General features: G+C 56.9%; 1 protein-coding gene across 1 annotated transcript; it reads right to left on the reverse strand.

Moving 5' to 3' along the window:
* Positions 1–5,220: 5,220 nt before the first annotated feature.
* Positions 5,221–27,493, reverse strand: ONECUT3 (one cut homeobox 3). Its single transcript, XM_005531338.2, has 2 exons — positions 26,464–27,493; positions 5,221–5,513 (listed from the first exon to the last, which is right to left on the reverse strand). Exons 1-2 carry the CDS (start codon positions 27,491–27,493, stop codon positions 5,221–5,223), a joined length of 1,323 nt encoding a protein of 440 aa, XP_005531395.1.
* Between the last annotated feature and the right edge of the window lie 268 nt (positions 27,494–27,761).

A 27,761-nucleotide genomic window follows, 5' to 3' on the forward strand; every position in this document is an offset into this window, starting at 1 on the left:
GGGGTGCCCAGGGCTGTTTCCCTTGTCTCAGAGCACACGAGGAGCCCCATGGTTTTGCCAGCTCAGGTTGTGGTGGTGGCTGATTGTCTCTCCTCCTCTTGGCTGCACTTGGGATTTGACCCACAGAGCTGGATAAGGCAAAAAAAAACCAAACCCAAAAACCACAACCCCCCCAGCAAACAAACAGAAAACACGAAGCAGAGCAAGGAGCCAGACCCAGGGGGGAGGCAGCAGGGATGGATGGGCACGGCAGGGTCCCGTGGCCCAGATTCCCTTACCCTGTTTGCTGGGCACGGGGCCAGGCTGTGCCCCCCACCCTGCCTGGGGGTCCCCCAAGCAGCCCCCGCCTCCCCCTGTGGCTGCCAAGAGATTTCCAGGGTGAGGAAAGGAACAAAAGAGATGAAGGAAGAAACCGAGGGGATAAATGATGACTTTCCCGTGGTTGTGAGTTGGAACAGAACCATGATCCATGCAGAGAAATCTTCATCAACCAAAAACTCGTGGACAAAAAAAAGCACAGTTTGTCCCCTCCCGCTCCCACCCGACCTCCCCTCCCCCAATAATTATTACATTACTTCAAGAAAGAGTATATTTTTTTCATGCATAAATCAAATTCTCATCTTGTCTTTTTTTTTCTTTTTTTTTTTTGTCTTCTTTAAATTACATTTGAACACAGAACACATATAATAAATACTCTTGTACGACATGACTCAGAGAAAAGTAACACATCTGAACGCAAAGGTATCATCATTATTAGTTTTTCTTTTTTTTTCTTTTTTTTTTTAAAAGGACTTGTTTAAATATGAAATCTGTAAACTCCAAGGGTCCTTTTTTTTTTAATCTTTCTCTCTCTCTTTCTCTCTCTCTTTCTCTCTCTTTTTTTTTTTTTAAATCGTGAAACTATCCAGCTTTCATTTCCTTAACATTCAATATGTCTCCCATTGAACGCATCAAAGAAATAAGAACATGCCGTCTTCTGCAAAATTATAATTTAACAGTATAAAGCTTCAAGTCACAAATTCCAAAAACTAGCTAAGTAATTTTTTTTTTATCACATAAACTATACATTAAATATTTTGAGGTATTTCAGAGAACATTGTCAAAGGCTTGTAAGGTCTGTGCTGGGTGGCAATGAAGGCTTTCTCCTGCATAGAGAACGTCTTTGGTATCACAAGCCAGGTGGGGACTGGGGACAAGGGGGTGGCGTGGCCAGTAGACCAGGCAAGCCCTGGCCAAGGCAATAGTGTGGAGGGGTACAGGGGGGACAGGGAGGTGACAGGGAGCTGTCAGGGAGCTGACAGGCTCTGGCTGGCCCTCTCAGGCTGCCAGCAGAATGAGGAACTCTGTTGGGGTTGCCCTCACCAGAGGTGTTGGAATCCTGGAATCCTTTGGGACCCCCAAGGATCACCAAGTCCGGCTCCTGGTCCTGCACACGACAACCCCAAGAATCACACCAGGGTTGGCCCTGGGCAAGTTTGGTCCAACTCAAAGGAGCTGCCTTGGCCAGAGCCTGAACTGGGCAGGTATAATTCCACCCAAGTTTTCCCTAAACTGGGCATTCTGGGGATTGCTGGGGAAGAGCATCTCTGGCAGGTTCTCCTGCTGCCTCCTGCTGAAGCCAAGGGGCAGAATGGAGCAGACCTGGCTGCACACATCCTCCCCAGTGAGCCAAAAACGCTCCTCTGGGGACAGAGAAACAGCTCCTGCTGAAAGGATTCACAGCTCCAACCCGTTCCCTAAAGGAAGAGTTCGGAGAAAGCTCAGGGTGAGGCTTTCCTCTGCTCCTGCCTTTGTCTTTCCAAACAGAAATGCCACAAGCTGTGCTACCAAAAGTGGGAACTGAAACTCAAATCTGAGCTGAGTGAATCAAGAACACCCTGTGAGGAAACTCAACAATGTCACCTTGTGAGGAAACTCAACATTGTCACCTCGTGGGCTTTTGCAGGGTCCAGCACTGAAAGGCTGGAGGAGGACACGGAGCAAAGCCTTTCCTTGGGAGCAGTGTCCCTGGACAGCAGATCTGTGCTCCTGGGGCACGAGGGGCTGCATGGAGGGACCCTGGGAGCCAGGTGGGGGGACACAGGGACATCTGAGAGGGGGGACATGCTGGGGAACCAGCACCTTTCCCTCAGTGAGGGCCATGTTTTCAACTGGGACAAGGGTTGGGTTTTCTTTCCTTCATCCCAACACCCAGAGACTGCGAGAGCCGTGGGGATCTGTCCCTGTGGAGAGCTGAGGTAACGCTGAGTCTTTAGGATCAAAGCAGAGGAGCGAAGAAATGGCCACACACCTTTGGTACAAGAAAAAGGCACTCATCTACCACGCTGCCATCCCGGAGTCGCTCGCTCGCCTCCTCCCTCGCTCTCTGGGGACTCGACAGGGCTGGGGCTGGGGCTGGGGCTGGGCTGGCCGGGGGCTCTGGCTCGGGCTGGGGGGCTCTGGGCTGGCCCGGCCATGGGGAGCAGGGAAAGTGGCGTTTCCAGCACAGACCAGACAAGGCAACAAAATCTTTGGTATCAGACGTGATTTTCAAATCACAAAAATTGAAAACTCAAGTGAGGTAGCCTTTAGTCTCGGGTTCTCACTAGAAATGTCTTTGCATCCTTGAGGGCCTGTGGCATTTACTCTTTTTTTTATCCTTTTCTTTTCTTTTTTTTTCTTTTTTTTTCTTTTCCTTTTTTTTCGCTTTTTTTTTTTTTTTTTTTTTCCTGTTGTGTTTTTCACTTCCCAAACCAAGGCCCCCTTCCTGGCTTTTCAGCCCTTGAATACTACTCGATGGGGTTCAGGAATCCACCACCATCGTCACCACGTCACGACAAGACGAAGAAACAACATTAGGGGAAAAAATCAGTGGCGGGGAGCGGGGTCCTGGGGGGATGAGATTCCCGTTAGGTTTTGGGTTCTGGTTGGCAAAATACGCTGTGGCACCTGCCCCTTCCCGCTCTTCCCTCTCTCCATCCCTCTCTCCCGCCCTCTCTCCAGCAATGCATTGGTTCAGTTTGGTGTGACCGTGTCCAGCCTGACACCCCCCAGCCCCTCCACCGCCCACCTACCCCAGCAGCTCTTTGGTTCAAGACGTCTTCTGACCCTGCCTGCTCAGGGCTTCGTGTGCAGGGGTTTTTTCTTTCTCTCTTCATTCTTTTGTCCTTTCTTTTCTCTATTTTTTGGGGTGCTCTTTTTTTTTTTTTTTTGGTTTTGGATTTTTTTTTCTTTTTCTGAACACATACCCTTTTCTTTCCTTTTTTTTTTTTTTTCCTTCTTTTCCACAAGGTGCCTTCCTGTGACACAACTGATCACTCTCAAAGTAAAGTGAATCGAAGAAACCATAGCACTAGAACACAGATGGTACTTTTTACCCGCATAAATTCAAGAGTGTCCCGTTTTGGTTTGTTTTTTTTGGTTGGTGGTTGGTTTTCTTTTTCCCCAAGTGGTGGGGGAAGAGGGGGACCTTGCCTCCCCCTTCATCCCCAAGCCTCTCCCAGCCCTTCCCCATCCCCAGCGGCACCTCCAGCTCCTCCCGAGGACACCCTGGGCTGGCAAGGAGCCCTCGGGGGGCTGGGAGAGGGTTGATTGTAAGGGTTTGGCCTCGTGATTGCTTTTTTATATGGCACAAGTCACCATGGAGAGCTCGGAGGAAACGATCCCTTTTGAAGCTAAGTACCATTGCTCCAGAAATTCGCGTTTAAGGCAGGTTGTTAATTGGCACAAAAAAAAAAAAAATCTGGCGTCTTTTTGATAAGTTGCCGGTCTTTGTTGAGCTTGTTTGGTTGTGGTTTCTGTTGTTATTCCTTTTTTTTGGGGGGGGGGGGTTGGTTTTTTTTTCCCTTTCAATTTTTTCGGGGAGTTTTCCCCCTTCTCACACCCAGGGCTGGATTTTGCCACCAGATCCCTCGGATTTTTCTTTTCCCACCGTGCACCGACGTTGGTTCCCAGGAGGGAATTTTTTTGTTGTTGCTGTTGTTGCGTTTTTGGTTTCGTAATTTCTTTGGTAACAGAGATGAAGAGGGTGATGGGAGGGGGCAAGAGTGTGTGTCGAGGGGTGGATGGGGCGAGATGCAAAGCCAACAAATCTGCTTTGTCTGTGTCCATTCCTCAGCCAAAAAGTGAACCAGAAATCCAGAGGTTAAAGGTGGAGCCAGTCACCAGGAAAGATCAGATCCTTCGCTCCAAGTCTCTCCTCCTGTCTCCTTTCAAACAATTGTTATTTTTAAATACCCGATTTCTGTAGCTAAAATGTGCTTCTTTGACCTGCTGGGGCGCCCGGCGACGCGGAGCAGCTGGGGTCCCCTTGGGATGGGGTGCTCGGGTCCATGGAGGCAGGAGGGGACTCCTTCACCGCGGAGCTTCTCTGGGAGGGATCTGGGAGCGGGGTGCTCTCGTGGGTCGGGGGCTGTGAGTGCATGAGGGGCCTTGGGGTGTGGGTGCTCCTCAGAGTGCCTGGAGGGATCAGAGGAAAAAGGGAGGGGACAGGAATGTCCTCAGCCAGGTTTCCAAACCCCTCCAGAGGTGGAAGTGTCATGTGGTGCTGGCACAGAGGGTCTGGCTGCCTTGGGGAACCCACTGCACCTCAGCAGGGGAAAACCTCCAGCACCCAGAGACCTGGCAGGGCCCAGGAGCCCTCCAGGCACACTGGGAGCGCTTTCCTTGCTCAGTCCCCTTTGAACCGTGGCAGGTCTTGCCCTGGTCCAGCGGGGCTGTGCCAGAGCCCAGCCTGTGACAACAGTTCTTGTGTCACCCCCACCTCTACCCCTCCCCTGTGGGAGCCGTAAGGATGGCTGTGACTGAGATCAAGGCTGGTTCAGAGGTCAGAACAGGCCCCTCTCCCCAAAAACCTTCATGGGCAGGGGAAGACAAGGCTCTGTGATCCCCAAGGACCAGGGATGTTTCCTTCCAAACACAGCCTTGCTCCTCCCTCCATCCCACGCCACCCCTTGCTCCCCAGGGTTTCCTCTGAGCCCTCCCGGGGACAGAGGTGACCTGGTCACAAACCCTGTCCCTGCTCCACGAGCTGGCAGGACGTGGCAGCAGGACGTGGCAGCAGGAGGTGGCAGCAGGAGGTGGCCTGAGGCCCACGTCCATGGGTGACACCCAGCTGAGGGCTTGGGAGGCTGATGGACCCACCCCAAAAGCACCCACCCTGGTCAGGCCATGCGTGTGAGTCTGGGGTTGGCTTTGTCATGAGGGGGACATCCAGGAAGGGGCAGGGAGGGCTGGGGGACATCATGCTTTGGAGAAAGTGCTTGTAGACGACGAGGGGACCCCAGGGTTGGCACCTGGCTCCTCCTGCCAGCGGTTCATGCACCGCCGGCGGGCATTCATGAAGAAGTTGCTGACGGTGTTGAGCTCCAGGCCCAGCTGCTGGGAGATGGTCATCTGCATCTCCTTGGATGGGCGCTTGTTCTCCTTGAAGATGGCGATCAGGGTGCGGCGCTGCAGGTCCGTGAAGACCAGGCGCTGCTTCTTGGGCTGCAGGCTCCGGTCCTTCTGCTGCTCCTGCTCCTTGCGTTTGCAAGCTGGAGACGTTGAAAAGAGAGAACAGGGCTGTTAATTGGAGCTCCCCACCCTGGCCCTCTTGCAGGTTGCCCGGCTGCCTCCCAAAATCCAGGCCCTTCCCTCTGGGAAACTCGCTGGCTCGTGTCCCTCCACTCCCTCCTCTCCTCCCTGTCCCTCCTGAGAACCTGCTGGGAAGGGACAACGGCCTCTTGTGACACCAGTGTGACAAAAGCCTGGGGGAAGCCCAGAAAATCTCAGCATCTCCAGCTGGCCCTGGGACTAAAGACTGAGGAAAGCCCTGGACTGCTCTGCTCCCGGAGACTGGCCATTGGGATTCATCCCTAAATTTTGGGGGTTATTCATCGGCCTCCCTTAGCATGGTCTCACTCTCCTCATCACCTCTGCGGATCATCCTGGAGGACTCAGGGAACCGGTGTCTCTTGGCCACCACATCCAGCTGCCAGCTCAGAAATGCAGGGAAGAGCTGGGGACAGGGACATTAAGGATTGGTCACTCTGCAGCCTTAATCTCACAGCATCAGCTTGGAAGGGCTGATCACAGAGCCACCTGCCCTGGGGAGAGCTTTTCCTGCCTGAGTCACTGGAGGTCCCAGGAAATTCTGTGTCCCCTGTGTGCCTTTGCTACCGGATCCTCTGGCACATTTGTCAGCAATGAATTAAAAGCCTTCCCTACAGGTTTGGCTTGAGCCAAAGGTCGGCACAGAGGGGCTGTCATGTGGGGAAGCCAGGAAAGCCCCCCTGACTCTGCATGAGGGCAGAGGGGGAAGTCAGTAAAGTAAACAAATATATGAATTTTAATTGTGGGGATATCAAGCACACTGTTGGTGGAAGAGATGGGAAAAGGGGACCTTTGCTATGTTTTCCTGGAAAACCACAAAGTGGTGGAGGTGGCTGATCCAGCTCAAAGCAGGGCCGACCCTGAAGCTGTCAAGGTTTGATCTGTCTGCTCAGGGATTTGGCTGCTCAAGACTCAACCAGACATGGAGCTACAGGAACCTGAGATGCCCTGGGCGAGGCAGAGCATGGATCTGACCCTGCATGGCTGGGGACAAAGCATTTCCTCCTGGGAAGCTCAGAGAAGAAAGAGGAAACCGTGGGCTGAAGACTTCCCAAAGGAAGTCCTGCTCTTTCCCGGGGCAGCAGTGGTTTTCAGCTTTTGGGGTTTCTTGGTTCAGGTCTTCTGAAGGATTTTGCAGGGAAGGCATGGCTCCCTTGAGTCATTTGCTGTCTGGGTGGCAGATTCCACCTTGCTCCTCTCAGGCTCTGCGGGAGCTGCAGGGATCAAAGCAAGTTCCAAGCTCCAAGCACAGAGCTCGGAGGGGCTGGAGCCAAGGCTGAGATGCTGCAGGGATGGGACAGCACTGGACCTTGGGCTAAACCCCTTCCTGCTCTCCAAACACCTCCACAGCCAAAGGGGAGGTGGTGCATAGCCCAGGAGTAGTGGGAGGGTGTTTGGAGTAATTTCTTCCCCACTGGAAACAAGCAATCTCCTCCTCCTGTAGTTCCTCAGCTGCCTCCACTACAAGCCCTCTTCACATCACCTCGACCTGAGAGGAAGGATGATATCCACCCCTTCCCCTAGAGCTGGGGAAATCTGGAGCTCACTGGAGCAGACAATTTATCCAGCAGATTTAGCTGTGTGTCCCAGCTGCTGGGCTCTGTCCTGGCGCTGTCCCCACGTGGTGCTGGGAGCCACCAGCTCTGCTCCCACTGCACAGGGGACGGGAGGCACCGAGCTGGACACCACCAACCACTCTCAGTCCAAATCAGCCACCCCTGCTAAAGCCAGTGGAGAATCTTCCCCTCCCCTTCTCCCCCCCAGGAGGGTTTGGCTGCTCACCACCATCCTTAGGGACAGAGGGACAGTGAGTGATGCCAGGGGACCCTGTCCCAGGGGTACCTTACTCAAACAGCCAGCAGAGAATGTGGAAACCTACCCTATGACCATCAGATGCTTGCAAAAAGAACAAACAAAAAAAGCCTTTATAGAAAATTTGACTTTTTTTCCCCCAGACATGAATTTTTTAAAAAAACAAACCCAAAGCCCCCCCAAGCCAAACAACAAACAGAAAAATTCCCCCCACACTTGTGCCCCTTGCCCACCCTCCCCGCATCCTCCCGGCACCCGCGGCATGCTCAGCTCCTCCTGTGTCCAAGGTGGGCTCCTCACACTCCACCCACGGGGCTTTTGCCCTCCAGGATGGCACTTGCAATGCCTCCCATGTCCCCACGGGACCTGGGGATGACCCAGCTGTCACCCTGCCATTCCAGCCTCTCCTGTCTGCTGGCACCCATTCCCACCACAGTGCTGGACACCCAGCCCGAGATTCAGGCTTTCAGCTTTCCAACCTCCCTTTCCTTTTATAGGAGTGATTATTACAACCCAGTCTCCCATTAATAACTCTGAGCTCCGAGGCAAACACAAACCACCAGGGCCTTGCTGTAAAACTGGGCTCCTGCAGTAAAACCAGTGCCATTGTTCAGGCAGGTGACATCCCGCTCCTCAGCCCTGAGCCCCCTGCTATTTTGGGTTATTTTTGGTCTGCGCTGCTGCCGGCGGCCACATCCCACATTTCCTGTGCTCGTTTGTTTATTTATTAATTTCCCTTTCTGCTGACGCAGCCCAACACCCCTCTCCCCCAGCTCAATCTAATTACAGCTCCGCACAGCAGCGATCGATGGGGACGCTGCTCAGATCTATTTACGGCAGCCATCAACCCCTCAACGGAGGATCTTTTTCCCATTCCCCATCCCCTGGGCGCTGCTTTCCCAGGCAGGCTGGCGGTGGCTGTCCCCACGTCCCCGCAGGCAGCAGGGACGAGGGGCAGCGGGAGGCACGGCTCTGACTCCCACCCATATCAGCTGTGGGTGAGGTATTTTCTTTGTGCTTCAAAATCCCTTTTCCCCCACCCCAAGTTTTAAGATCCAAATAACCCAGTTTTGGTTTGATGTTGTTTTTCCATCGTGTCCTTCCCGGCGCTCTGGGCTGGGCTGGGGATGGGAACATTTCCACCCCGGCCTCTGCATCGTGTCCCCACAGGACAGGGTTTGTTCCTGGGCTTGTCCTGCTCCTCCTGGGGCACACAGGACCCTGGAAGTGGCAGGACTAACCATGGGAGAGATGGATTGATGTCTCCCACTGCTGGGGGATGCTCTGTTGGACAATGAGGGGTTAGGCTCACCCACAATGGGGATTTCTCCTCCCTCAACCCCTCCCCAGCTCATTTCATGCCCTCCAAACCCAACCAAGGAGCTCAGAAGTGACAAGGAGGGGACACCAGACGCAGAGGGACGGAGTGACGGCACGGATCCCTCCACACACCAGGCACACAATCCAAACAACCCCATCCCGGGGCAGCTCTGACCCCGCTGCAGAAAAAACACAAGGAGCAAAGACAAGGAGGAACCTCGGGCAGGGAAAGCAAGAGGAAAGAGCCTCAAAAGCAGAGGCATCCCACCCTCCCTGTGGAGGATTCTGCCGAGGGTTTCTGCCTCCCGGGAGCCTCATGTCAGAGGGAGCGCATTTTCCTTGACTTAACCTTGACAGCTCCGAGCGAAACATCTCCCAAATCATTTCAGAGGGGACATAATAGAGACAATCAAATGGCTGCTGCTCAGGAACTGCAATTATGCCTCGCAGCGTGAACCCCGCCAAGCATTTAACTAATACCTGATGGCTTTGCAGGCTCCCTCAGCCTGCCAGTCCCTGCTTTCTCTATTATACCAGCAAACCTCTGGTTTTCGGCCCCAGCGTGCTCTCCCTCTCCATTCACTTGCAATACAACCTGTAATTTTCTGCCCACTTTGCTTAAGTGCTGGTGATTTGTTGAAATCACAAAAGACAGCCAGGGGCTTTCAGAGCCAGCACACAGGCTGTAAGCAAGGTTAGGGGGGAAAAAATCAGCACAAAACCCACCAGTTTCTCTCTTTTTCTCCTTGTCAAATCATCTCCCAGGGGTGGAAGGGGACCGAGGAGCATTTATGGGCTCAGAGAGACGTGGAGGAAGGGATGGAGAGGGGGAAGCTGGATGTGGTTGGCCAGGTGGGGCCAGGTGTCCCTGGTGCAAAGGTGGGATGGGCTGATTCCACCAGCAGGCATGGGGTGGGAAATGGCCCTGAGCAAAGCTAGTTTCTCTCTGTGCCTTTGAGATGGGCCCAGCCCCTGGACTGCCTCAGTTTCCCCTTCTCCTTGAAGGGGCAGAGGGATCTGAAAGGAGGCTGTGGCCAGGTAGGGGTCAGACTCTTCTCCCAAGTAACAAATGACAGAAGGAAATGGCCTCAAGCTGCACCAGGGGAGGTTTAGATTGGATATGAGGGAAATTTTCCTCATGGGAAAGGTTGCCCAGCCCTGGCACAGGGTGCCCAGGGAAATGGTGGAGTCACCATCCCTGGAAGTGTTCAAAAAATGTGTGGATGTGGCACCTGGGGACACGTTTGAGCAGGGAACATGGGAGTGATGCTGTGTTGATGGCTGAACTTGATCTAAGAGGTCTTTTCCAGCCTTAACAGTTCCATGGCTCTGTGATGTCAGTCCCTTTCCCAGAGAAGGGGGCTGGGTGTCAGTGGTTCAGCTCCAACCCCGCTGTTCTGGTTTTGGGAACTTCAGCTCTGAGCAAACAGGAATGAGCCCAGAGCCTCACCCAGGGTCTGAATGAACCTCACGGCATCTGCTCCCCCAGAGCTGGAGCAGAGATCAGGGAGCTTTAACTCCAAACCAGCAATCCTCTGCTTCACAGTGGGGCTGGCTGGGTGCTGGGGCAACTGTGAGAGCTTGGTTTGACTTCTCTTGGCACTGCAGGAAAGGAGGCCAAAGAGATTTGTCACAGAAATTCAGATCTTCTCCAGCTGGGAGAACACAATGCTGACAGGACAGGCAGCGGTATTGAACAAAGGAAAAGCACTCAAAAAACAAACCTCAACTTTCTTTTTTTGCCTTTTTTTTTTTTTTTTTCTCCCCTGAAACCCCATTTGGTTCCAAACACAAACAGATGGGCACAGGGGATGTGATGTCAACCATGCAATGACAGGAGCAGGGCCTGCCCTGCAGTGCCCATTCCTGGGATCCTCCAGACCTCAGCAGCACATGAGAAAAAAAAAACACTTTTGGGGCTCCAAAACTCATGGGGAATTTTGTGTGCCATGATCCCAGAGCATCTGAGCCACTCTGTAATGAAAGAAAAGCCATCAGAAGCCATTCAGAGTGTGAGAGATGTGGTCAGGAGCTGTGATGTGTCTGCCTGGGTAGGACTGGCCTGACCCAGCCGGGGCTGGCAGCCCCACACGTGTCCCTCGGTGTCCCCATGGCACATGTCCCTCGGTGGGGCCAGGCTTCCCCTGCTGTCCCTGCAGCTCAGGCAGGACGAGGAGAGCCTCTGGTCATTGGTATGCAGCCAGAGCTGCAGGGGGAGCCTCTCCCCGAGCCCAGCAAATTAAATCTTCCTCTGAACGCTGCAAATGAGGAGATGAGATGAGATGAGACAAAGCGCTGCCGCCTGCACTTCCCTTCGCTTCCCTTCCACGCCGAGGATTCCGTGGCTCATCCCAGGGAGCAGCTCTGATCCAGCCCACCCCACACATTCCCCAGAACCCAGGGGCTCCCAGGGGTGGCATCTGGAGGGAAGGGACTGGAAAGGGAAGCACAATCCCTCCATCCTCTGCTCAGGTGACAAGGGTCCTTCCCAAGGCGGGGGGTCCCATCTCTTCCTGATTTGGGATCATCAGAGCTGTCCCAACACACAGAAGAGCCCCAAAGACACCTCATTTCCTCTCCTCCACTTCTCAAACTTGGCCTGTCCTTCCATGGGTGGCATTTTCAGCTTTCCCAGCACTGAAGCAGACGAGTTTGTCTGGTTTGAGGGCGGCTGAAGTGACACAAAGGAGCTGTGGCTGCTGCAGCCAGGCTTGGCTCCATCCCTCCACATTTGCCCTGGTTTTATTCTTGTCCTTTCCAGGTGAGCTGCTCTGGCCCTGGTGGCAGCCACCGAACCCCTCAGGGACACTGAGACAGTTTCACATGACTTAAAAAGGTGAGTTTGTTGTTAAAAGCATTTCCTTTCTGCAGAGGTTTCATTTTCCACTTGCTTTTCCAGACACCTTTGTGAAGGCAGACCTGGTACCCCGTTCCTCTCTCCCCGCCACCCAGGGGAACCGGATCAGCTCACAGCCCTGTTGGGGAGTCACTTCCCCCCATTTGTTCCATTTCCTCCTTTTCCAGGCCTTTTCTTGGACCAGGATCAGCTGCTTTTATTGTTCCGTGGAGACCACGGCCATGGGGAGCTGCTGCCTGGGACCGGAGCAGCTGCTCCAGTGAGCCAGGGCCGGGCAGGAGCCCTGGGAGTGCTGGCGGCTGCTGGGTTCTCCCGACTCCTCTCCCGAGTCAGCACCACTTAGCGTGACGAGAGCAAATTGGTGCTAATGAAGTGCCGGAGTCAGGCAGCAGCGGCAGCGCCCGGAGGGATGGCAGCGGAGCAGGGGATGAGGTGGGGATGCGGCTGGAAAACCTCCATCCCCTGAAATAAGTTTTCCTTGGAGTCAGCAGGACTTGCTTGTGCTCAGCATTGCTGCAAGAGCCCCAAGTACAGAATCTGGGGGGGAAAAGGGGAGTTTGGGGTTTGATTTGTGTCGCAGCTGCAGGAGGGGCTGGTGTTGGGTCAGACATTGGGGAAAGGTTCTTCCCCCCGAGGCTGCTGGCACTGCCCAGGCTCCCCAGGGAATGGGCCCGGCCCCAAGGCTGCCAGAGCTCCAGGAGCGTTTGGACAGCGCTCTCAGGGATGCTCAGGGTGGGCTTGTTGGGGGGTCTGGGCAGGGCCAGGGGCTGCACTGATCATCCCTGAGGGTCCTCTCCAGCTCAGGATGTTCCAGGATTCTGCCATTCTGTGAGAACAAGGTAATGCTGGACAAGGAGGCTGTGATGGGAATCTGGGGTGGCATCGCTGTGACACTCATGGCTGAGGGTCCTGTGCATTCCACTCTGTCCTCACCCCTTCACACAGGAGAGGAGCAGCAAGGATCTCCCTTTGGCATCAGGGATTCCCAGCAGTCTGTTCCTGCCTCCAGCTGCTCCTGCACCTGGAACTTGAGCAGGGACAATGAGCAAGTTCAGTGTCAGTGACAAGTCTTCCATCAGAGTGTGTTGGACCTGTGCTGGTCTCAGCAGAGGCGGTGTCCAGAGAGGGCCCAGAGCCATCATCAACCACAGAACATGTGCTGGAGAAAGGGAAAAAAGCAGTGGAGGGGAAAAACCCAAGAGTTCCCTCCATTTCCTGATTAAATCTGGTCCTGGGCGCATTTCTCAGTGTGAGATGGGAAGGTCCCTTGGGGCTTGGCCGAGTCAGTTCCCAGTGGGCTGCTGGATTTCTTCCTCTGTGGTGCAGGGAAAACCAGGACAGTCTGTAATCCTCAGGGTAGGGCACACAAGGTTTGTGTCTCCAGGACCCTCTGAAGGTGGGCAGGATGATCTGCACAGGGACATCGGCTGCTCTGGGTTATCCCTGAGCCCCAGCAGCGCATGGCAGGAGGGAGATGCAGACTGGAGCCCCTCCAAGGTGTGCCCTTCGAGGCTCTCCAGGGAGTTCCCAGCCCTCTGGCAGTCCTTGTCACAGCCTGGCTCCAGTGTGACCCCAAATCCCAGGTGTTCCCACCTGGCACAGAGCCAGCACAGGGGGCAGGTGCCCAGCCCAGCAGGGTCTGAGGAATCCCAGCCCTGAGCACAGACTGGGAGATGAACTCATGGAGAGCAGCCCTGGGGAGAAGGACTTGGTCTGTTGGTGGGTGAGAGGCTCAACCTGCCCCGGCCACGGGCACTGAGCCCAGGAACCCCCCTGTGCTGGGCTGAGCCCCCAGCGTGGGCAGCAGGGGAGGGGGGATTCTGCCCCTCTGCCCCTGTGCTCAGGTGAGACCCCACCTGCAGAGCTGCCCCAGCCCTGGGGAACAACATCAGGAGGACGTGGAGCTGCTGGAGCCAGTCCAGAGGAGGCCACGGAGCTGCTCCAAGGGCTGGAGCCCCTCTGCTCTGGAGCCAGGCTGGGAGAGCTGGGGGTGCTCACCTGGAGAAGAGAAGGCTCCAGGGAGAGCTCAGAGCCCCTTGCAGGGCCTAAAGGGGCTCCAGGAGAGCTGGAGAGGGACTGGGGACAAGGCCTGGAGGGACAGGACACAGGGAATGGCTCCCACTGCCAGAGGGCAGGGCTGGATGGGATATTGGGAAGGAATTGTTGGCTGGGAGGGTGGGCAGGCCCTGGCACAGGGTGCCCAGAGCAGCTGGGGCTGCCCCTGGATCCCTGGCAGTGCCCAAGGCCAGGCTGGACGGGGCTTGGAGCAGCCTGGGATGGTGGGAGGTGTCCCTGCCATGGCAGGGGTGGGATGGGATGAATTTAAGGTCCCTTCCCACCCAAACCATTCCATGATTCTGTGACAGCAGTGGGGACAAGACCCCGTTCTGCTGCTTGGGGCTGGGGGTGGCCCCTCAGGTGTGTCCCCACCCTCTGGCACAGGGTGACACCGGCGCCTCCCGGGCACGGGCTGGGGGTGAGTGGGGTCCCAGCCCCGAGGGGTCCCAGACCACCCCCCCGCCCTTTCAGAGCGCTGGTCCCGCCCGCTCCCCCCGCAGCCGGGAATGGTTTGTTCCGCCCCGCCCCCCCAGCCTCTCTGTGCCGTCTCCGCCGCTCTGGCGCCCCCCTGCGGATGGCCGGACGCACTCCCCCCGGGGCGGACACAGTGGTACAACCCGCCCCCTCCGGCTGCCCGATGGTCCGGCCCTTGCGCCCCCCTCTCTGAGCACCATGGGCCGGTCCGGCCGCTCCGCGCACACGGGATGGAGCGGTCCACCCGCGCCCCGGGGGGGGAGATGGACTGGGAAGCACCGGGAGCCGCGGGAATGGCACTGGCAGCCCGGAGAGGGAAGTTCCATGTGCCCCATCTCTGCCCTATAGCTCCCCATCACTGCCCATCGCTGCCCCATCCCTGTCCATCACTGCCCATTGCTGCCCATCACTGCCCATTGCTGCCCATCACTGCCCCATCACTGCCCCATCGCTGCCCCATCGCTGCCCCATCGCTGTCCATCACTGCCCATTGCTGTCCATCACTGCCCCATCGCTGCCCCATCGCTGCCCCATCGCTTCCCCATCCCTGCCCATCACTGCCCATCGCTGTCCATCACTGCCCATTGCTGCCCATCACTGCCCCATTGCTGCCCATCACTGCCCCATCGCTGCCCCATCGCTGCCCCATCCCTGTCCATCACTGCCCCATCACTGCCCCATCGCTGCCCCATCGCTGCCCCATCCCTGTCCATCACTGCCCCATCGCTGCCCCATCGCTGCCCCATCGCTGCCCCATCGCTCCCACACACATACGGGACAAGAAAGCCACCCAAAAGTCCCCACACAGCCACCACCCCGAGCCCCACCGGGACCCCGCTGTCCCCCCGGGATGTCCCCGGCTGTCCCCCCAAGCTCGTGGGGCGGCCGTGGCGTGGCCGGCGCTAAGCCAGTGACTCTTAATACACCGGGCCGGCGTTATTAGTTCAGCTCCCAAGGCATTTCCCGCAGTAATTGCACTGATCTGCCAGGGATTATGCGCTGCCACTGTAACGATGGATGATGTTTTAATTTGAGCTGGGCATCTCCAGGGAGAGCAGGGCAGGACCGAGACCCTCTGAGCTCTGGGGGGGACTCGGAGCCCTTTGAAAGTCCCAGCGTGGGGTGAAGGGGGGGTTTTAGGGTGAGGGGCAGCCGGAACCTGCAGCCAGCAATCGGTGCCCTGGCTGGGAGCTGAGCCAGCTCTCCAACCCAGCGTGGGACACCAGTGATCCCAGCTGGCTCCAGCTTCCCCTGCGTGGCTGGGGAGGGCCGTTCCCAGCTCTCAGATCGCTGCTGGGTGGGGGTGAATGATCGCTGCCCACCGGCTGCTGCTCCCGGCCCCGTCCTGCTGGGAGGGAAACCCACGGGCAAAGGGCTCCTGCCTCCTCCCGTCCAAAGGCGGCAGAGAAACTCCCTCCTCAACGTTACCTTTAAAAATTACCCCCACCCCGCGCTGTTCCTTCTGGTAAAGCAGCAATTAATCACGGCAAGGATGGGATAGATTTGTAATCAGCTCCCCCCTCCCACCGCCCCCATTTCGCAGCCCTGGGTGTTTTTCCTGGGCCGCCCCCCCGTTCCCCCGCCCCATTCCGGGTGGGGATGGGGCCAGCGCAGCCCATTGATCCTGCCCGGTCGATTTTATTGAAACTCCCACGAGTGGCTTTAACTGCGTGTTGGATATTGCTGGCACATCACTTTGATGGCGACGTGACCGGCGGGAGCTCGCCGGCAGGTTTGTGGGGAGGGCTGCGGGAAGGGGGATTCATCCCCAAGGAGCTGCCCCATCCCCTGCCCCATCCCCTGTTCCATCCCCTGCCCCATCCCCTGTTCCATCCCCTGTTCCATCCCCTGTTCCATCCCCTGCCCCATCCCCTGTTCCATCCCCTGTTCCATCCCCTGTTCCATCCCCTGCCCCATCCCCTGTTCCATCCCCTGCCCCATCCCCTGTTCCATCCCCTGTTCCACCCCCTGCCCCCTCCCCTCTTCCATCCCCTGTTCCATCCCCCCTTCCACCCCCTGCTCCATCCCCTGCCCCATCCCCTGTCCCACCCCCGGTTCCTCCCCCTGTCCCATCCCCTGCCCCATCCCCTGCCCCATCCCCTGTTCCATCCCCTGCCCCATCCCCTGTTCCATCCCCTGCCCCATCCCCTGTTCCATCCCCTGTTCCATCCCCTGCCCCATCCCCTGTTCCATCCCCTGTTCCATCCCCTGTTCCATCCCCTGCCCCATCCCCTGCCCCATTCCCCGGGCGGGAGCTGCCCGTCCCCAGGGCTTTCCCCCGAAGGTGGGACGGTGGAATGTGACAGCACAGCTCAGGGAAGGGGCTTGGGAGTGGTTTACAGGGAATTGTTTCTCTTGGGAAGTTGCTAGGAAGGGTTTGGGGGGTAAAATGTGTTGAGAAGGAAAGGAGAGAGTGAACGGGGGAATAGGGGGAAAGAGAGCAGAGAGAAATGAGTCAGAGGAAAAGGGAATAAAGTGAAGAAAGAGAGAGAAAAGAGAAGAAGAGGAACAGGAGAAGGAGATGCAGAAGAAGAAGGAAAAAGGGAAAGAAAAATAAATTAAAAAATTAGATAAAAGAAAAGGAAAAATACAAGGAAAAGAAAAAGAGAGATAGGGAAAGGGAAAGAAAAAGGAGGAAAAAATGAAAAGATAAAATAAAAAGAAGAGGGGGAGAGGGAGAAAAAGCAAAGATAAAGAAGAAAGAAAAAAGGAAAAAGAAAACAAGGATGAGGAAGAGCAAAAGGAGGAGAGGAGGGAGTGAGAGGACCCGCCAGGTGTCACAGCTCTGCCCGAGCCCAGTCCCCAGCAGCACCTTTGTTCCCCACCTTCCGTCCCCCTTTCCATTCCTGCCTCTTTTCTCCCGTTCTTGCACAACAGGAGACACTGCCGGGGGCTGTGACAGTGACACTGCTGGGGACTCCGCTGGGTGACAGTGACACTGCCAGGGGCTGTGACAGTGACACTGCCAGGGGGCTGTGACACTGCCAGGGGCTCTGCCAGGTGACAGTGACACTGCCAGGGGGCTGTGACAGTGACACTGCCAGGGGCTCTGCCAGGTGACAGTGACACTGCTGAGGGGCTGTGACAGTGACACTGCCAGGGGGCTGTGACACTGCCAGGGGCTCTGCCAGGTGACAATGACACTGCCAGGGGGCTGTGACAGTGACACTGCCGGGGGGCTGTGACAGTGACACTGCCAGGGGGCTGTGACAGTGACATTGCCGAGGGGCTGCTCCCTCCCACCATCGGCATTCCCGGAGTACCCGGACTGGGCTGCGGCACCGGGATAAATCCCTCATCCAGAGGAAGCACAAACCTTCCACAAACACCCTGAAAAATGCTGGGGTACAAGCATGAGGGGGGCGTCTGAGCCCCCAAATGCCCTAAATGTCCCTCCAGGGACCCTTTTCCCAAGGATGAAGGACCTGGCTCACCCCAGGTACCCACTGTGAGGAGACCACCTCACCACGGTGACAAAAACCAGAGAAATAAATAATCTCGGTATTTTCTTGGAGGTGTTCAAAGCAGAGGAATCACCAATTTGGGGTGGAAAAGGCTGTTATGGTTTTGGGGAGATGCTTTCAAATTTTTCCAGGAAAAGCAAACCGGTTTGGAATCATCTTTCCTCAAATAAACGCCCTGATTTTGATGATTTATTTTTCAGTTTCTGTTTTCTGGCTGCCCATTTGCGTGGGCAAGCGAGCGAGTGGCTTTGGGTGGTCCAGCTGGAGTCCAGTAGAGGAGCTCCTGTGGAAATGCCAGGAATGCCTTCCACTTGAGAAATGTCACCAAAATCCCTCAGTTTGGCCCCAAAAAGAGGATTAACGTCAGGCATCGATCCAGGCAGCCATTTCCAGAGGCCTTGGGGTGCCTCTGAAGCCTGGCAGGGCAGTGTCACCGTCACTGGCAGCGCAAATCCCTTTGGCATCGAGCATCACGTTCCAGCCAGGTGCTGCTGCATCCACAGAGGAAAACGGAGCGGATCCGTCCCCCATCCCGGGCCGGAATTTATCTGGGGGTGCCGCCCCAGGGCAAACAGGGGACCCTCGGAAAACGGGAAAAAATACGGGGTAGGGCCAGGTCTACGGAAAAATTGCAGGGCTGGGATGCTGTCACTGCATTCCCCGGCCCCGTGGCGGGGTCTGCGCTGCTCCGCAGTGGGAGCAGCTCCCCCGGAGCCGCTGAGATCTCTGTCAGCCCCTGATGCTATCGCCCGTCAGCAGCTCCCGGTGCATTTGCAATTTTATCCCTAATGGAGACACTTCGCTCATTACCTGCTCTTTATCGGCCGGGAGGAGCGTGACTCCCACAAAGGAGCCTCATCCCCCGCCCCAAAGGCTCCGGAGGGAATGCCAGAGCACCCCCGTCCCCACTGCTGCCCTGGGAAACTGAGGCCCGAGGGGGGTGGGGATGCTCAGCCCCTCACTCCGTGGCCAGGTCACAGCTCGTGTCCCTTCCCCGTGGTGGCACTTGCTGTGGCGAGGCTTTGGGACATTCCCAGGGGCCGAAGCCAACCTTGCCAGGGCACTCGGCTTCCCCAGCCTGTGGGGACTCCTCGGGGACGCCGTCACCTTGGCAGATCGCTGTGGCCCGAGGTGTTTCCCCTGCTGTTGCTCCATTTGGGGGTTTCACAGGGTCCCTGACAGCCAAACCGGACCCTTTGTGTTCCCGGCGGTGCCCTCAGAGCTGTGCCACACACCGAGCCCCCTCGGCACGAATATTTAGCGCTCGTTCCTAGAGCAGGAGAGCTCTGTTCTCCTCCAGCCTGGATGGGAGAGCAGCAGCCTCCCTTTGCTGCCTCTTCCTGCTGAGCCCCGAGCGCAGCAGAGCGGGGTTGGCACCCCTGGCCAAGGCAGCAGCAGCAGCAGCAAAAGCTGCAATTTGCTCTTCCCTCGGTTTTTGGTTTTTGGTTTTTTTGTCAAGATGTTGGGATTTTCCTCCCCCCTCTCAAATCAGGGAGAATGCAGCCAGTCCCACAGCAGCCCCTGTTTTCCCCTCCTGCTCCATTTTCCATCTCCTCCTCCCAAGACGGGCAAAGCTGAGCCACCCTCAGTCTGCCGGGGCTGACGAGGTTTCCCAAATCCCCAAATCTGAGCAACAGAAGGAATACGAGCAACCCACAACCCTGTGAAACACCTCAGACCCAACTTCTGACATGAAGTAACTTGAACCCCATGGAATGGCTTTAAAACCAGTTCTGAACCTCCTCTCCTTGCACTGCAGAAACCACCAGTGTTTGGAGTATTGGTGCAGATCCCTAATGGAATATATATATATATATATATATATATATATATGTATATAAATATGCTAAGATTGAGTTATTAAGGTCATTTTTGAAATCTCGCCTGTGTCCATACAAATATCTCCCAATTTTAATATTGAGTTTTTATTTTTTAAGTACCCTGGTCCCTCCTTGCAGCACCAGAGAATCCACATTGCCTCTTTGCTTTGTTATTTTTTAACAACACCAAATGTTTTAAAAATCCATTTCTCCTGTCCAAGCCCGTTTGGTTTACATCTTGCTGGATACAGAGATCTCCCTGTGTCATTTGAGGTATTAAGGAGATTTTTGAATTTCCATTAAATCAGCAAATTTTGCCGCTCAGTGGCCTCAGTCCTGCACGGAGCCAGGATTAAACACTCGGCTGCCAAAAGCTGCTGCTCGCCAGCACCTCCCTGCCCCAGCGCATTCCTGCATCACTCCCACACAGCATCGCTTCAGGATGAGGATGGATGGGCTGGAGGGGGAAATTTTGGACTCCGACTTCCCATTTGGGCCAGTTTTCAAAAGCAGGGGCTGGCCCCAAGCTCTCTGTGCAGGAGCAGGGCCATGGCCAAGTGCACATCCCCGCTGGTCACACCGAGTCCCAGCTTGATGGGACACATCCTGGCTTAATGGGACTCATCCTTTAAGCCTCAGCTTCCTGCTAAACTACAGGAATTTGGACATCTCAGCTCAAATCCAAAAAAGAAGCCAGGCCAGAGCCATGTGGGAATGTGGATATGGGGTGAGGGCAGATCAGAGCTGCCCAATGCCTCAGGGTGCCTCCCTCTGCCTGAACATTTCCAAAAACCTCAGGGAACCTCGGGAGACTCCTCCTGCCCAGCCAGGGAGGTGCTGGGGCTGAGAGGTGGCCGGACCACTTCTGTCAGAGCCAGGGAGGCAGCGATTCCCGCAGGGAACACGGCCTGTCCGAACACAGCAGCATCCCAAATTGCACCCCAAGCTCTGGAGCAGGAGGGCAGTTGGATTTCTGCACCCCCACCGAGCTGCCAAGCCGCAGTTCTTTCAAACGAGGCTCGGATGGAGTTTATTTTATTTTTAATCTTATTTTTGTGCTTGTGGTTCAAGTCAGCCATCAGCACCCTGCTCCAAGCCGTGACAGCCTCACACCAGGAGCCCCCGGTGGCTCCAGGAGGTTTCTGCAGAGATTTTTGTTTCCTTTGCACGCAGGTGATGCCCAGGGCAAGGCAGGACATTCCCAAAGCAGGAAAACAGGAGCCTGGGCCCTGTCTCTGGTCTTCTCCTGCCTTCACCATCCCTCTGCTTCTTCTGCTTTTTTGGCACCAAGTTGGGCACGAAATGCAGCAATGGGAGCACAGAGCTTCCTCCTCAGCTCCTCGCTGGGGCACGGCTGCCCCCCCAGAGCCACAGGCTCCCCGGGCCTGCAGCTGCCTCTGAGCAGAATGAGAAAATATTGGATTTGTTTTGTGAAGGGGAAAAAAAAATAAAAAAATAATAATAAAAAAAAATCCAATATTCTGTCTGAGATCCCAGACTCCGTGCCTGGTTATGGCAGGAAAATGCTGTAAATCTCCCCTTTCCCCACCAGCTGGGAGAGAAAAACCCATTCTCTTTTAATATTCTTATTTTTCTCCTGGTCTAAGCCCCATCATTTTGCAGTCAGCTCTGCAATCTCTTTGTTGAGCAGGGCTCAAACCTGCTCTCCCGGCTCCCCCGACCCCGGGAAGTCGCCTCGCACACCCTTCCCAGCAGCTCCCAGGCAGCGGCAATGAGATTTTAATAGATGTATTTTCAAATTAGTTCTGGGCCTTTCAAGACTTATCAGTTAAATGAGGTTTTTCAAATTGATTCAAAGGTCACTCCGAGAGTTTTCTCTTCTCTGTTATCTCTCCCTTATGGTTTCAGTGGCGATTGACAGGACAAGGAAAAAAATTATCACCCCCGTGTTGTACACCCAGAAAAAGATAAACCCAACAAAAAACCACCCAAAACGCGAACCCAAAATAAAAGGAGGCGGCGAGAAAAGCCCCAGGTGCGGCCCCCGGGGCCGGGGCGATGCGTGGGGGATTGGGGTTGGGGATTGGGGATTGGGGAGCAGCGTTTGGGGGAACAGAACCCCACGGGCGCGGGTGGGAGGCACCCGCGGAGAGGGGAGGTTGTTTCCAGCGGGGTGGGGGGAAGGAACCCCATTTAATGTTTAACCTGCAGGAGGTTTATTGGCCCCTTCTGACGCTCAGATTAGGAGCAAACAGAAAAACAGCCGCGGGCGGAGCGAGGCGGCCCCGCCGCGCTGATAAGGGCGCGGTGCGGGGAGCGGAGGGTGCGGGCAGTGGGGACACGGGACACGGGGGTCAGGCAATGGGGACACGGGACACGGGGGTCAGGCAATGGGGACACGGGGAGCTGCGGGACACACACGGGGAGCTGCGGGACACACACAGGAGGAGCCGCGGGACACGGCGCACGGACAGGAGCGGAGCGCAGCCGGGGGCGCCGCGGGGGTCGCTCCATGCGGGCGGCTCCGCACCGGCGGAAAAAGTCGCCTCTAATTCACGGAATCCCAGAACGGGTTGGATCGGAGGGGAACTTAAAGCTCATCTCGTTCCAACTCTATTAACGAGCTAAAAAAAACCCAAACCAACAACAACAAAAACAAACAAACAAACAAAAAAAAAGCAAAATAAAATTGCTATTGAAGGAAAAAAATTAAATCCAAGTTAAAAAAAACCAAACAAAAACAACCCAAATCAAAACAAAAAAAACGCTGTTTGGGTTTGTTTTGTTTTGGTTTTTTTTTCCCCAACGGGGACAAAGCTTTGCCTCCTTTCCCGAATCTTTCTCCGATTCCCTGCCTGGCAGATCTCTCGGGCCGGGAGGAGCCGCTGCCAGCCGGCACCCCCAAACTCTTGTTTTCCCCCATTTTACGGCGACAAAACCCGTTCGCTCCCGTTCCTCCAGAGCTCCCCGCGGCTGCGGAGCCTTTTTCCCGTCGCCTGCGGCCACGCGCGGATCGAAAGCAGCGAAAACGTCCGCGATTTTCCGCCGCTCTCCCGGGCCAGAGCCGGGCCGGGATCTCCCGGAGCCGCCCCGGTGCCCTCGGTGGCCGCGGGCCAGGAGGAGCTGTCGTTGGGCCAAAGTCGTTTGAAAGAGACTGAAATTAAAACAAAACTCGTGAAAAAAAATTAAATATATATATATTTCCCGATGTTTTATTCAGCGCCATTTTGTCCCTTTTTCTAGCACGTCTGTGTATTAATTCGCGGTATTAATTAGTGACATTAATTATTGGTGTTGTCAAAGCTCTCGGGCATTTGCCTTGGCCCAGCCCCGCGATCGTGCTCGCAGTTTCGGGCTGGTTTTGGGGTTTGTGTTGAATAACGACGCTTCGTGTTACGGCGGAGACGTGCTCGGGGAAGGGATTCATAGGAGGAGAGGAAGAATTTAAAAAGAAAGGAAAAGAAAGAAAAAAAGAAGGGGGGAAAAAAGGAAAAAAAGGTAAACAGGCGGGAAGAAAAAAGAGAAAGAAAAAGAAAGAGAAAGAAAAAAAGAGAAAGAGAAAGAGAAAGAGAGAGAGAGAGAAAGAAAGAGAGAAAGAGAGAAAGAGAGAAAGAAAGAGAGAGAGAAAGAGAGAAAGAGAGAAAGAGAGAAAGAGAGAAAGAGAGAAAGAGAGAGAGAGAGAGAGAGAAAGAGAGAAAGAGAGAAAGAGAGAAAGAGAGAAAGAGAATGAAAGAGAGAGAGAAAGAGAGAAAGAGAGAAAGAAAGAGAGAGAGAGGAAGAGAGAAAGACAGAAAGAGAGAAGAAGAAAGAAAGAGAGAAAGAAAGAAAGAAAGAAAGAAAGAAAGAAAGAAAGAAAGAAAGAAAGAAAGAAAGAAAGAAAGAAAATCCAAACAAAACGAACAAAATCAAGTTAAAACGAAAAAAAAAATTAAAATGGAGAACGAAAAAACGGCGGTGGAGGGTCCAAGTATTAATGGAAAAATAAAACGAAAGGTTGGAGAGGGAAAAGGAGAAGCGAATGGAAAAGCAGGAGGAACTGTCCGGCTCCGAGGGCTGCCCAGGCCCCTCCGGGCCAGCCGCACCCACCCACGGGCGTGAATTCCACGCACAGCCGGGAATAGCACGGGAGGAGAGGGATCCCCCGAGCGCCCCTTCGAGCCGGGGATGGAGACGGCGAGTGGGGAGCGCCGTGTCGCGAAAAGGACACAACGGTGCTGTCACCCTCCAGAGAAAGAATCGCCAGCGGATTTTCTGGTCCTGAGTGTCGGAACAAATCCGTGCTGGGGAGGGGGCTGGGACGGGAGCGCAGCCACAGCCACGCGAGGGTGGGGAGGGTGGGGATGGTGGGGAGGCGCCCACGCGGGGCTGGAAGCGCAGGAACGCCCCCACCTCCCACATCAGCCCTCGGGGAAGAAAGCGATGCTTTTTCCGCCCCCAGGGCACGAGGGGCCGGGGGTTAGCGGGTGGGGGTTAGACCCGTGCAGGGACTCCCAAAAGTGTCCCAGTGGGAGCTCTCCGTCACCCACGGGCCCCCGCGAGCCTCGTGGGGCGGTCACGAAGTTTGTGGAGATGAACGTGGAGCGGGCCCGGAGGTCGCAGAGATGAATGGCCCGAGGGGACGGGCTGGGCACCGCCAGCTGCTGCCCAGATGTTTCTCCGTGGGACCCCTCCTCTTTTGCGGAGCCCCTTGGGGCGAGCGGGGCCGGAGGGAGCTCGGGGAGGCCGGAGCTGCAGCCCCCTCATGTCCCAGCTGAATAATTAATGGTTCATCTGCGGAGGGGGCGGCGGGACGGGGGGAACTGGGGTGGAAAGAGGAGAAAAGCGGCGGGTGCCATTTCCAGGGGCCCGGCGTGGTCATCGATCCGCGGCTCAGTGACTCGGACTAATCCATCAGATGGACTCCGGCGGCCCCGGACCGGGACCAGGACTAGGATCAAAAATGCGAACAACTACAACAACAAAAAGAATAGGAATAAGAATAGGACCGGGATCAGAACCAGGACCAAGACCAGGAGCAGGACCAGAAACAGGAATAGAACCAGGAGCAGAAAGAGGAATAGGACCAGAAAGAGAAATAGGAATAGAACCAGGACAGAAACAGGAATAGGATCAGAACCAGGACCAGTCCTTGTCCCGGCCCCGTGTTGCCACACGTCGAACACTTTTTTTTTTCCCCCCACTTTTACCGGGAAGGAAAAATTCCGTTCGTTGCCCAGGTCCCTTCCCTGCTTGCCAGGGGGCGAAGGTTGCAATCATCCAGACCCCTCCAGCAGCCGGAAAAAATGAGCGGACTCATCCCGAGGCCTCGGGCTGGGCCGGGCTGGGGATTCACCTGCATCGATCGGGGGGCTCGGGCCCGGCTCCCCCCAGCGCGACCCCTTCCCCCGGCAGCCGGGCCGGGCTGAGCCTCGGGCTGGGGCGGAACCCAGGGCCGGGCCCGGGCGGGCGAGAGGGCGGCAGGAGAGAAACGAAAGCGGGACCCAGCAGGGCTCGGGGCCGGAACAAAGCGGCAGGACCGGGAGGGGCAGCTCGGCCGAGCCCCTCCACGAACCGCGTGGGGCGGCCCGGGCCCGCGTGGGGAGCGAGCGGAACACGGGAGGATTCACGGCGGGAGGTTGGGCTGGTGGTTGGTGGTTTTTTCCTGTTTTCGTGGAGAGCAAAAGAACAAACCCCGTTCCCCGGAAATCTGGGGGGTTAATGCCTGTAAATAATGGGGACATGGCGGCCTTGGCGCCGAGGGAAACGGCGCCGGGGAAGAAAAATCATTTTGGGGAGAATAAACCCCCCAGGGCGGCGAAGGAGCAAAGAGGTGACAGCAGGGACAGGGAACCTCCGAGCCGCTTCGGGGACAGGCATCCCTGACTCGGACCGGGGACAGGGATCTCTCGAGGCGGGCAGAGAAGAAGCTTCGCCCTGAGCTTCCCCCAGCTGCCGCCGCCTTTTTATCATCACCATCACGGTTATTTTTAATTATTATTGCTATTATTATTTTTGAATTATTCATTATTATTTCCAGTTCTGGAGAGTCAGAAACCCAAGCCCGCTGCTCAATTAGCCCCAACAACGGGGGCATTAAACGGCCGATCGCGGCAGTGTTTAAATCTTTATTTACCAGAACCTTGTAAAGCCAGGAACAATTTGCATTCTATTAACTGCTTTTCAATAGGGCATCGACTGGAACTAAAAGATGCCACTACCCTGCCCTAATTAAAGAGCAACTGAATTACACTAAATACATATGAACGCTGCTCTTCCCCATAAATAACGGCGGGTCCTCGTCGCTGGCTTTTCCCGTCCCCACGGGGAGCTCGGATTTCTTAAAAAATAAATTAAAAATCACTAACGTGTGTTTTGTCCACCACGGCTCGGCCCCGCGGAGCCAAGAGCTCCGCTGGTTTCCGGGGGGAGCGGCTCATGCCGGGGCTGGCGGGGAGCACCGGGCACGTCCCCGCTCGCAGCTGTCCCCTCTGTCCCACCCTCCGGCCCCTTCCCCCGCGACCCCCGCCCGCCCTCGGCACGGAAACCCCGCATTTCTCCAGCAAAGCCTCGGCCCAGCGCCTGCCCGAGACCGCGGGGAACGGCGCTGCGGGACCTCAGCACAACTGGGAACCGGAGGCACGGGGCAGGCGGGGCTCGTTCCTTCCGCCGAGAGCAGCCGGTGCCCGGAGGGAGCGGAGCGCGGCCCCGGTGCCGCAGCCCCGGCCCGGAGATTCCCCTGAGCGCGGCCCCGGTACCGAGAGGCGGCGGCCGAACCGACCGCGGAGGAGTTCCACGATACTGCCGGCTCCACGGGGCCGGTTCGGCGGCACCGAGAGGGAAATCCCCGAGGCAGGCGGGCGGGCGGAGGAGAACCGGCATTCTCGGCTCCCTCCACCCGCGATCCCGCATCTTCCGCGGGCAGCAGCAGGCCCGGGGAGGCGGGAATTCGCCTTAGGTATAACTCACCTTAAATATAAATCCCTTCCCTTCGGTCTTACAAACCGGCTCGGTAACACCGCCCGAGCCCGGCCCCAGTTCGCGATGGCAACCCCGGAATCCCTGAGGGTTCCCACGCGTGTTGGCAGCACCCCCTGACCCACCCGCCCGGAGGTGCGGGGCGGGCGGCCCGAGCCGTGCCGTGTCCTACCTGCCAGTCTGAGCGCCGACATCCTCTGAAATTCCGGCTCCTGCAACCATTTCCACATCCTGCGGAAAGTCTCCCGGCCGGACTTGAGCTTACTCCAGGGCTTGGGGTTCCGCAGCAGGTCCGAGAGGGTCCCCTGGGAGCGGCACAAGATCCTCTGCGCGAAGATGGCCTGCGGGATGCTGTACCGCTTCAGCTCGGCCGTGATCCGCTGAGCCACCTCCTTGGTGTTGATTTCCTCCACCTGGCCGGAGCCGCCGGGCTGGGAGCCGGGGCCGGGCGCGGGGCGCTCCCGCTCGCCCAGCAGCGAGGCTCCGGGCTGGCCGTGCGGGTGGCCGTGCGGGTGCATCCCGTTGAGCGGCGGCATCATGGCCGAGCTGGGCGCCGCCAGCCCCCGCGCCAGGTGCTCCTCGCCCCGGGACAGCATCGCGGCGTGAGAGTCGAAGCCGTTGGGCGAGAGCATCTTCTCGTTGGGCAAGTGGCCGGCGGGGCCGTAGGGGGCCAGCGGCTGCTGGGCGTTGTGGAGGCTGCCCAGCCCGTTGGGCAGCGGCGATAGGGGCTGCCCCATGGCCGGCATGTCCTTGGGGTAGTGGCTGTAGAGGTTGCCCATGGAGGCCAAGCTCCGCTCGTCGCGCATGAGGGTGAAGCTACCGCTGACGTTGCCGGCCAGGCGCTGGTGCGGGTGGTGGTGGTGGTGGTGGTGGTGCGGGTGGTGGAACTTCTCCGAGACGGTGGAGATGGGCGGCAGGTGCTGCAGGGGAGTCAGCGTGGTGTAGGTGCTGCTCAGGCTCATGCCGGAGGGCGACTCGCAGGACATGCTCATGGCGGGGTGCAGCGGGGCTCCCAGGCTGTGCTCGCCGCGGTAGTCGCCCCCCTCCAGGATGGAGGCCATGCCCGAGACCATGGCGGGCCGGCCGTGCGGCACCAGGTTGCGGTGCGAGCTCTGCCGCCCGTGCGCGGGGCTCAGCAGCTCGGCGGGCTGCGAGTGCGGGACTCCGTGCAGGCTGCCCAGGTTCTCCATCGCCAGTTCCATGGTGGCCGCCGGGGTCTGCCGCTGCCTCGCCCCCTCGCTCGCTCCCTTCCTCCCCCACCCCCCCGCCGCCGCCGCCGCCGCCGCCTCCTCCTCCTCCTCCTCCACCGCCGCCCCCCCTCCCCGCTCCGGCTGCCCGGATTAATTCAGACTCCGCGCCCGGGGATCGATGTCCGCGCCCCGCGGTCAGGCCGGCATGGTGCGCCCGCCGCCCGCCCTGCTCGGCGCGGGGCTCGGGGCGCGGGGCTCGGGGCGCGGGGCTGTGCGCGGG

The sequence above is a fragment of the Pseudopodoces humilis genome, chromosome 28 (genome assembly GCF_049639895.1).
Source record: "Pseudopodoces humilis isolate 2021_Gansu_Grassland_sample_001 chromosome 28, ASM4963989v1, whole genome shotgun sequence".
Taxonomy (NCBI): domain Eukaryota; kingdom Metazoa; phylum Chordata; class Aves; order Passeriformes; family Paridae; genus Pseudopodoces; species Pseudopodoces humilis.

Bases quoted from the DNA above. Each gene is read 5' to 3' on its own strand.
- ONECUT3 (XM_005531338.2), bottom strand. From the start codon at position 27,493: ATGGAACTGGCGATGGAGAACCTGGGCAGCCTGCACGGAGTCCCGCAC. The intron at 5,514-26,463 runs GTAGGACACGGC...CAACGTCTCCAG, and splicing joins GTCGGCGCTCAGACTGGCAG to CTTGCAAACGCAAGGAGCAG.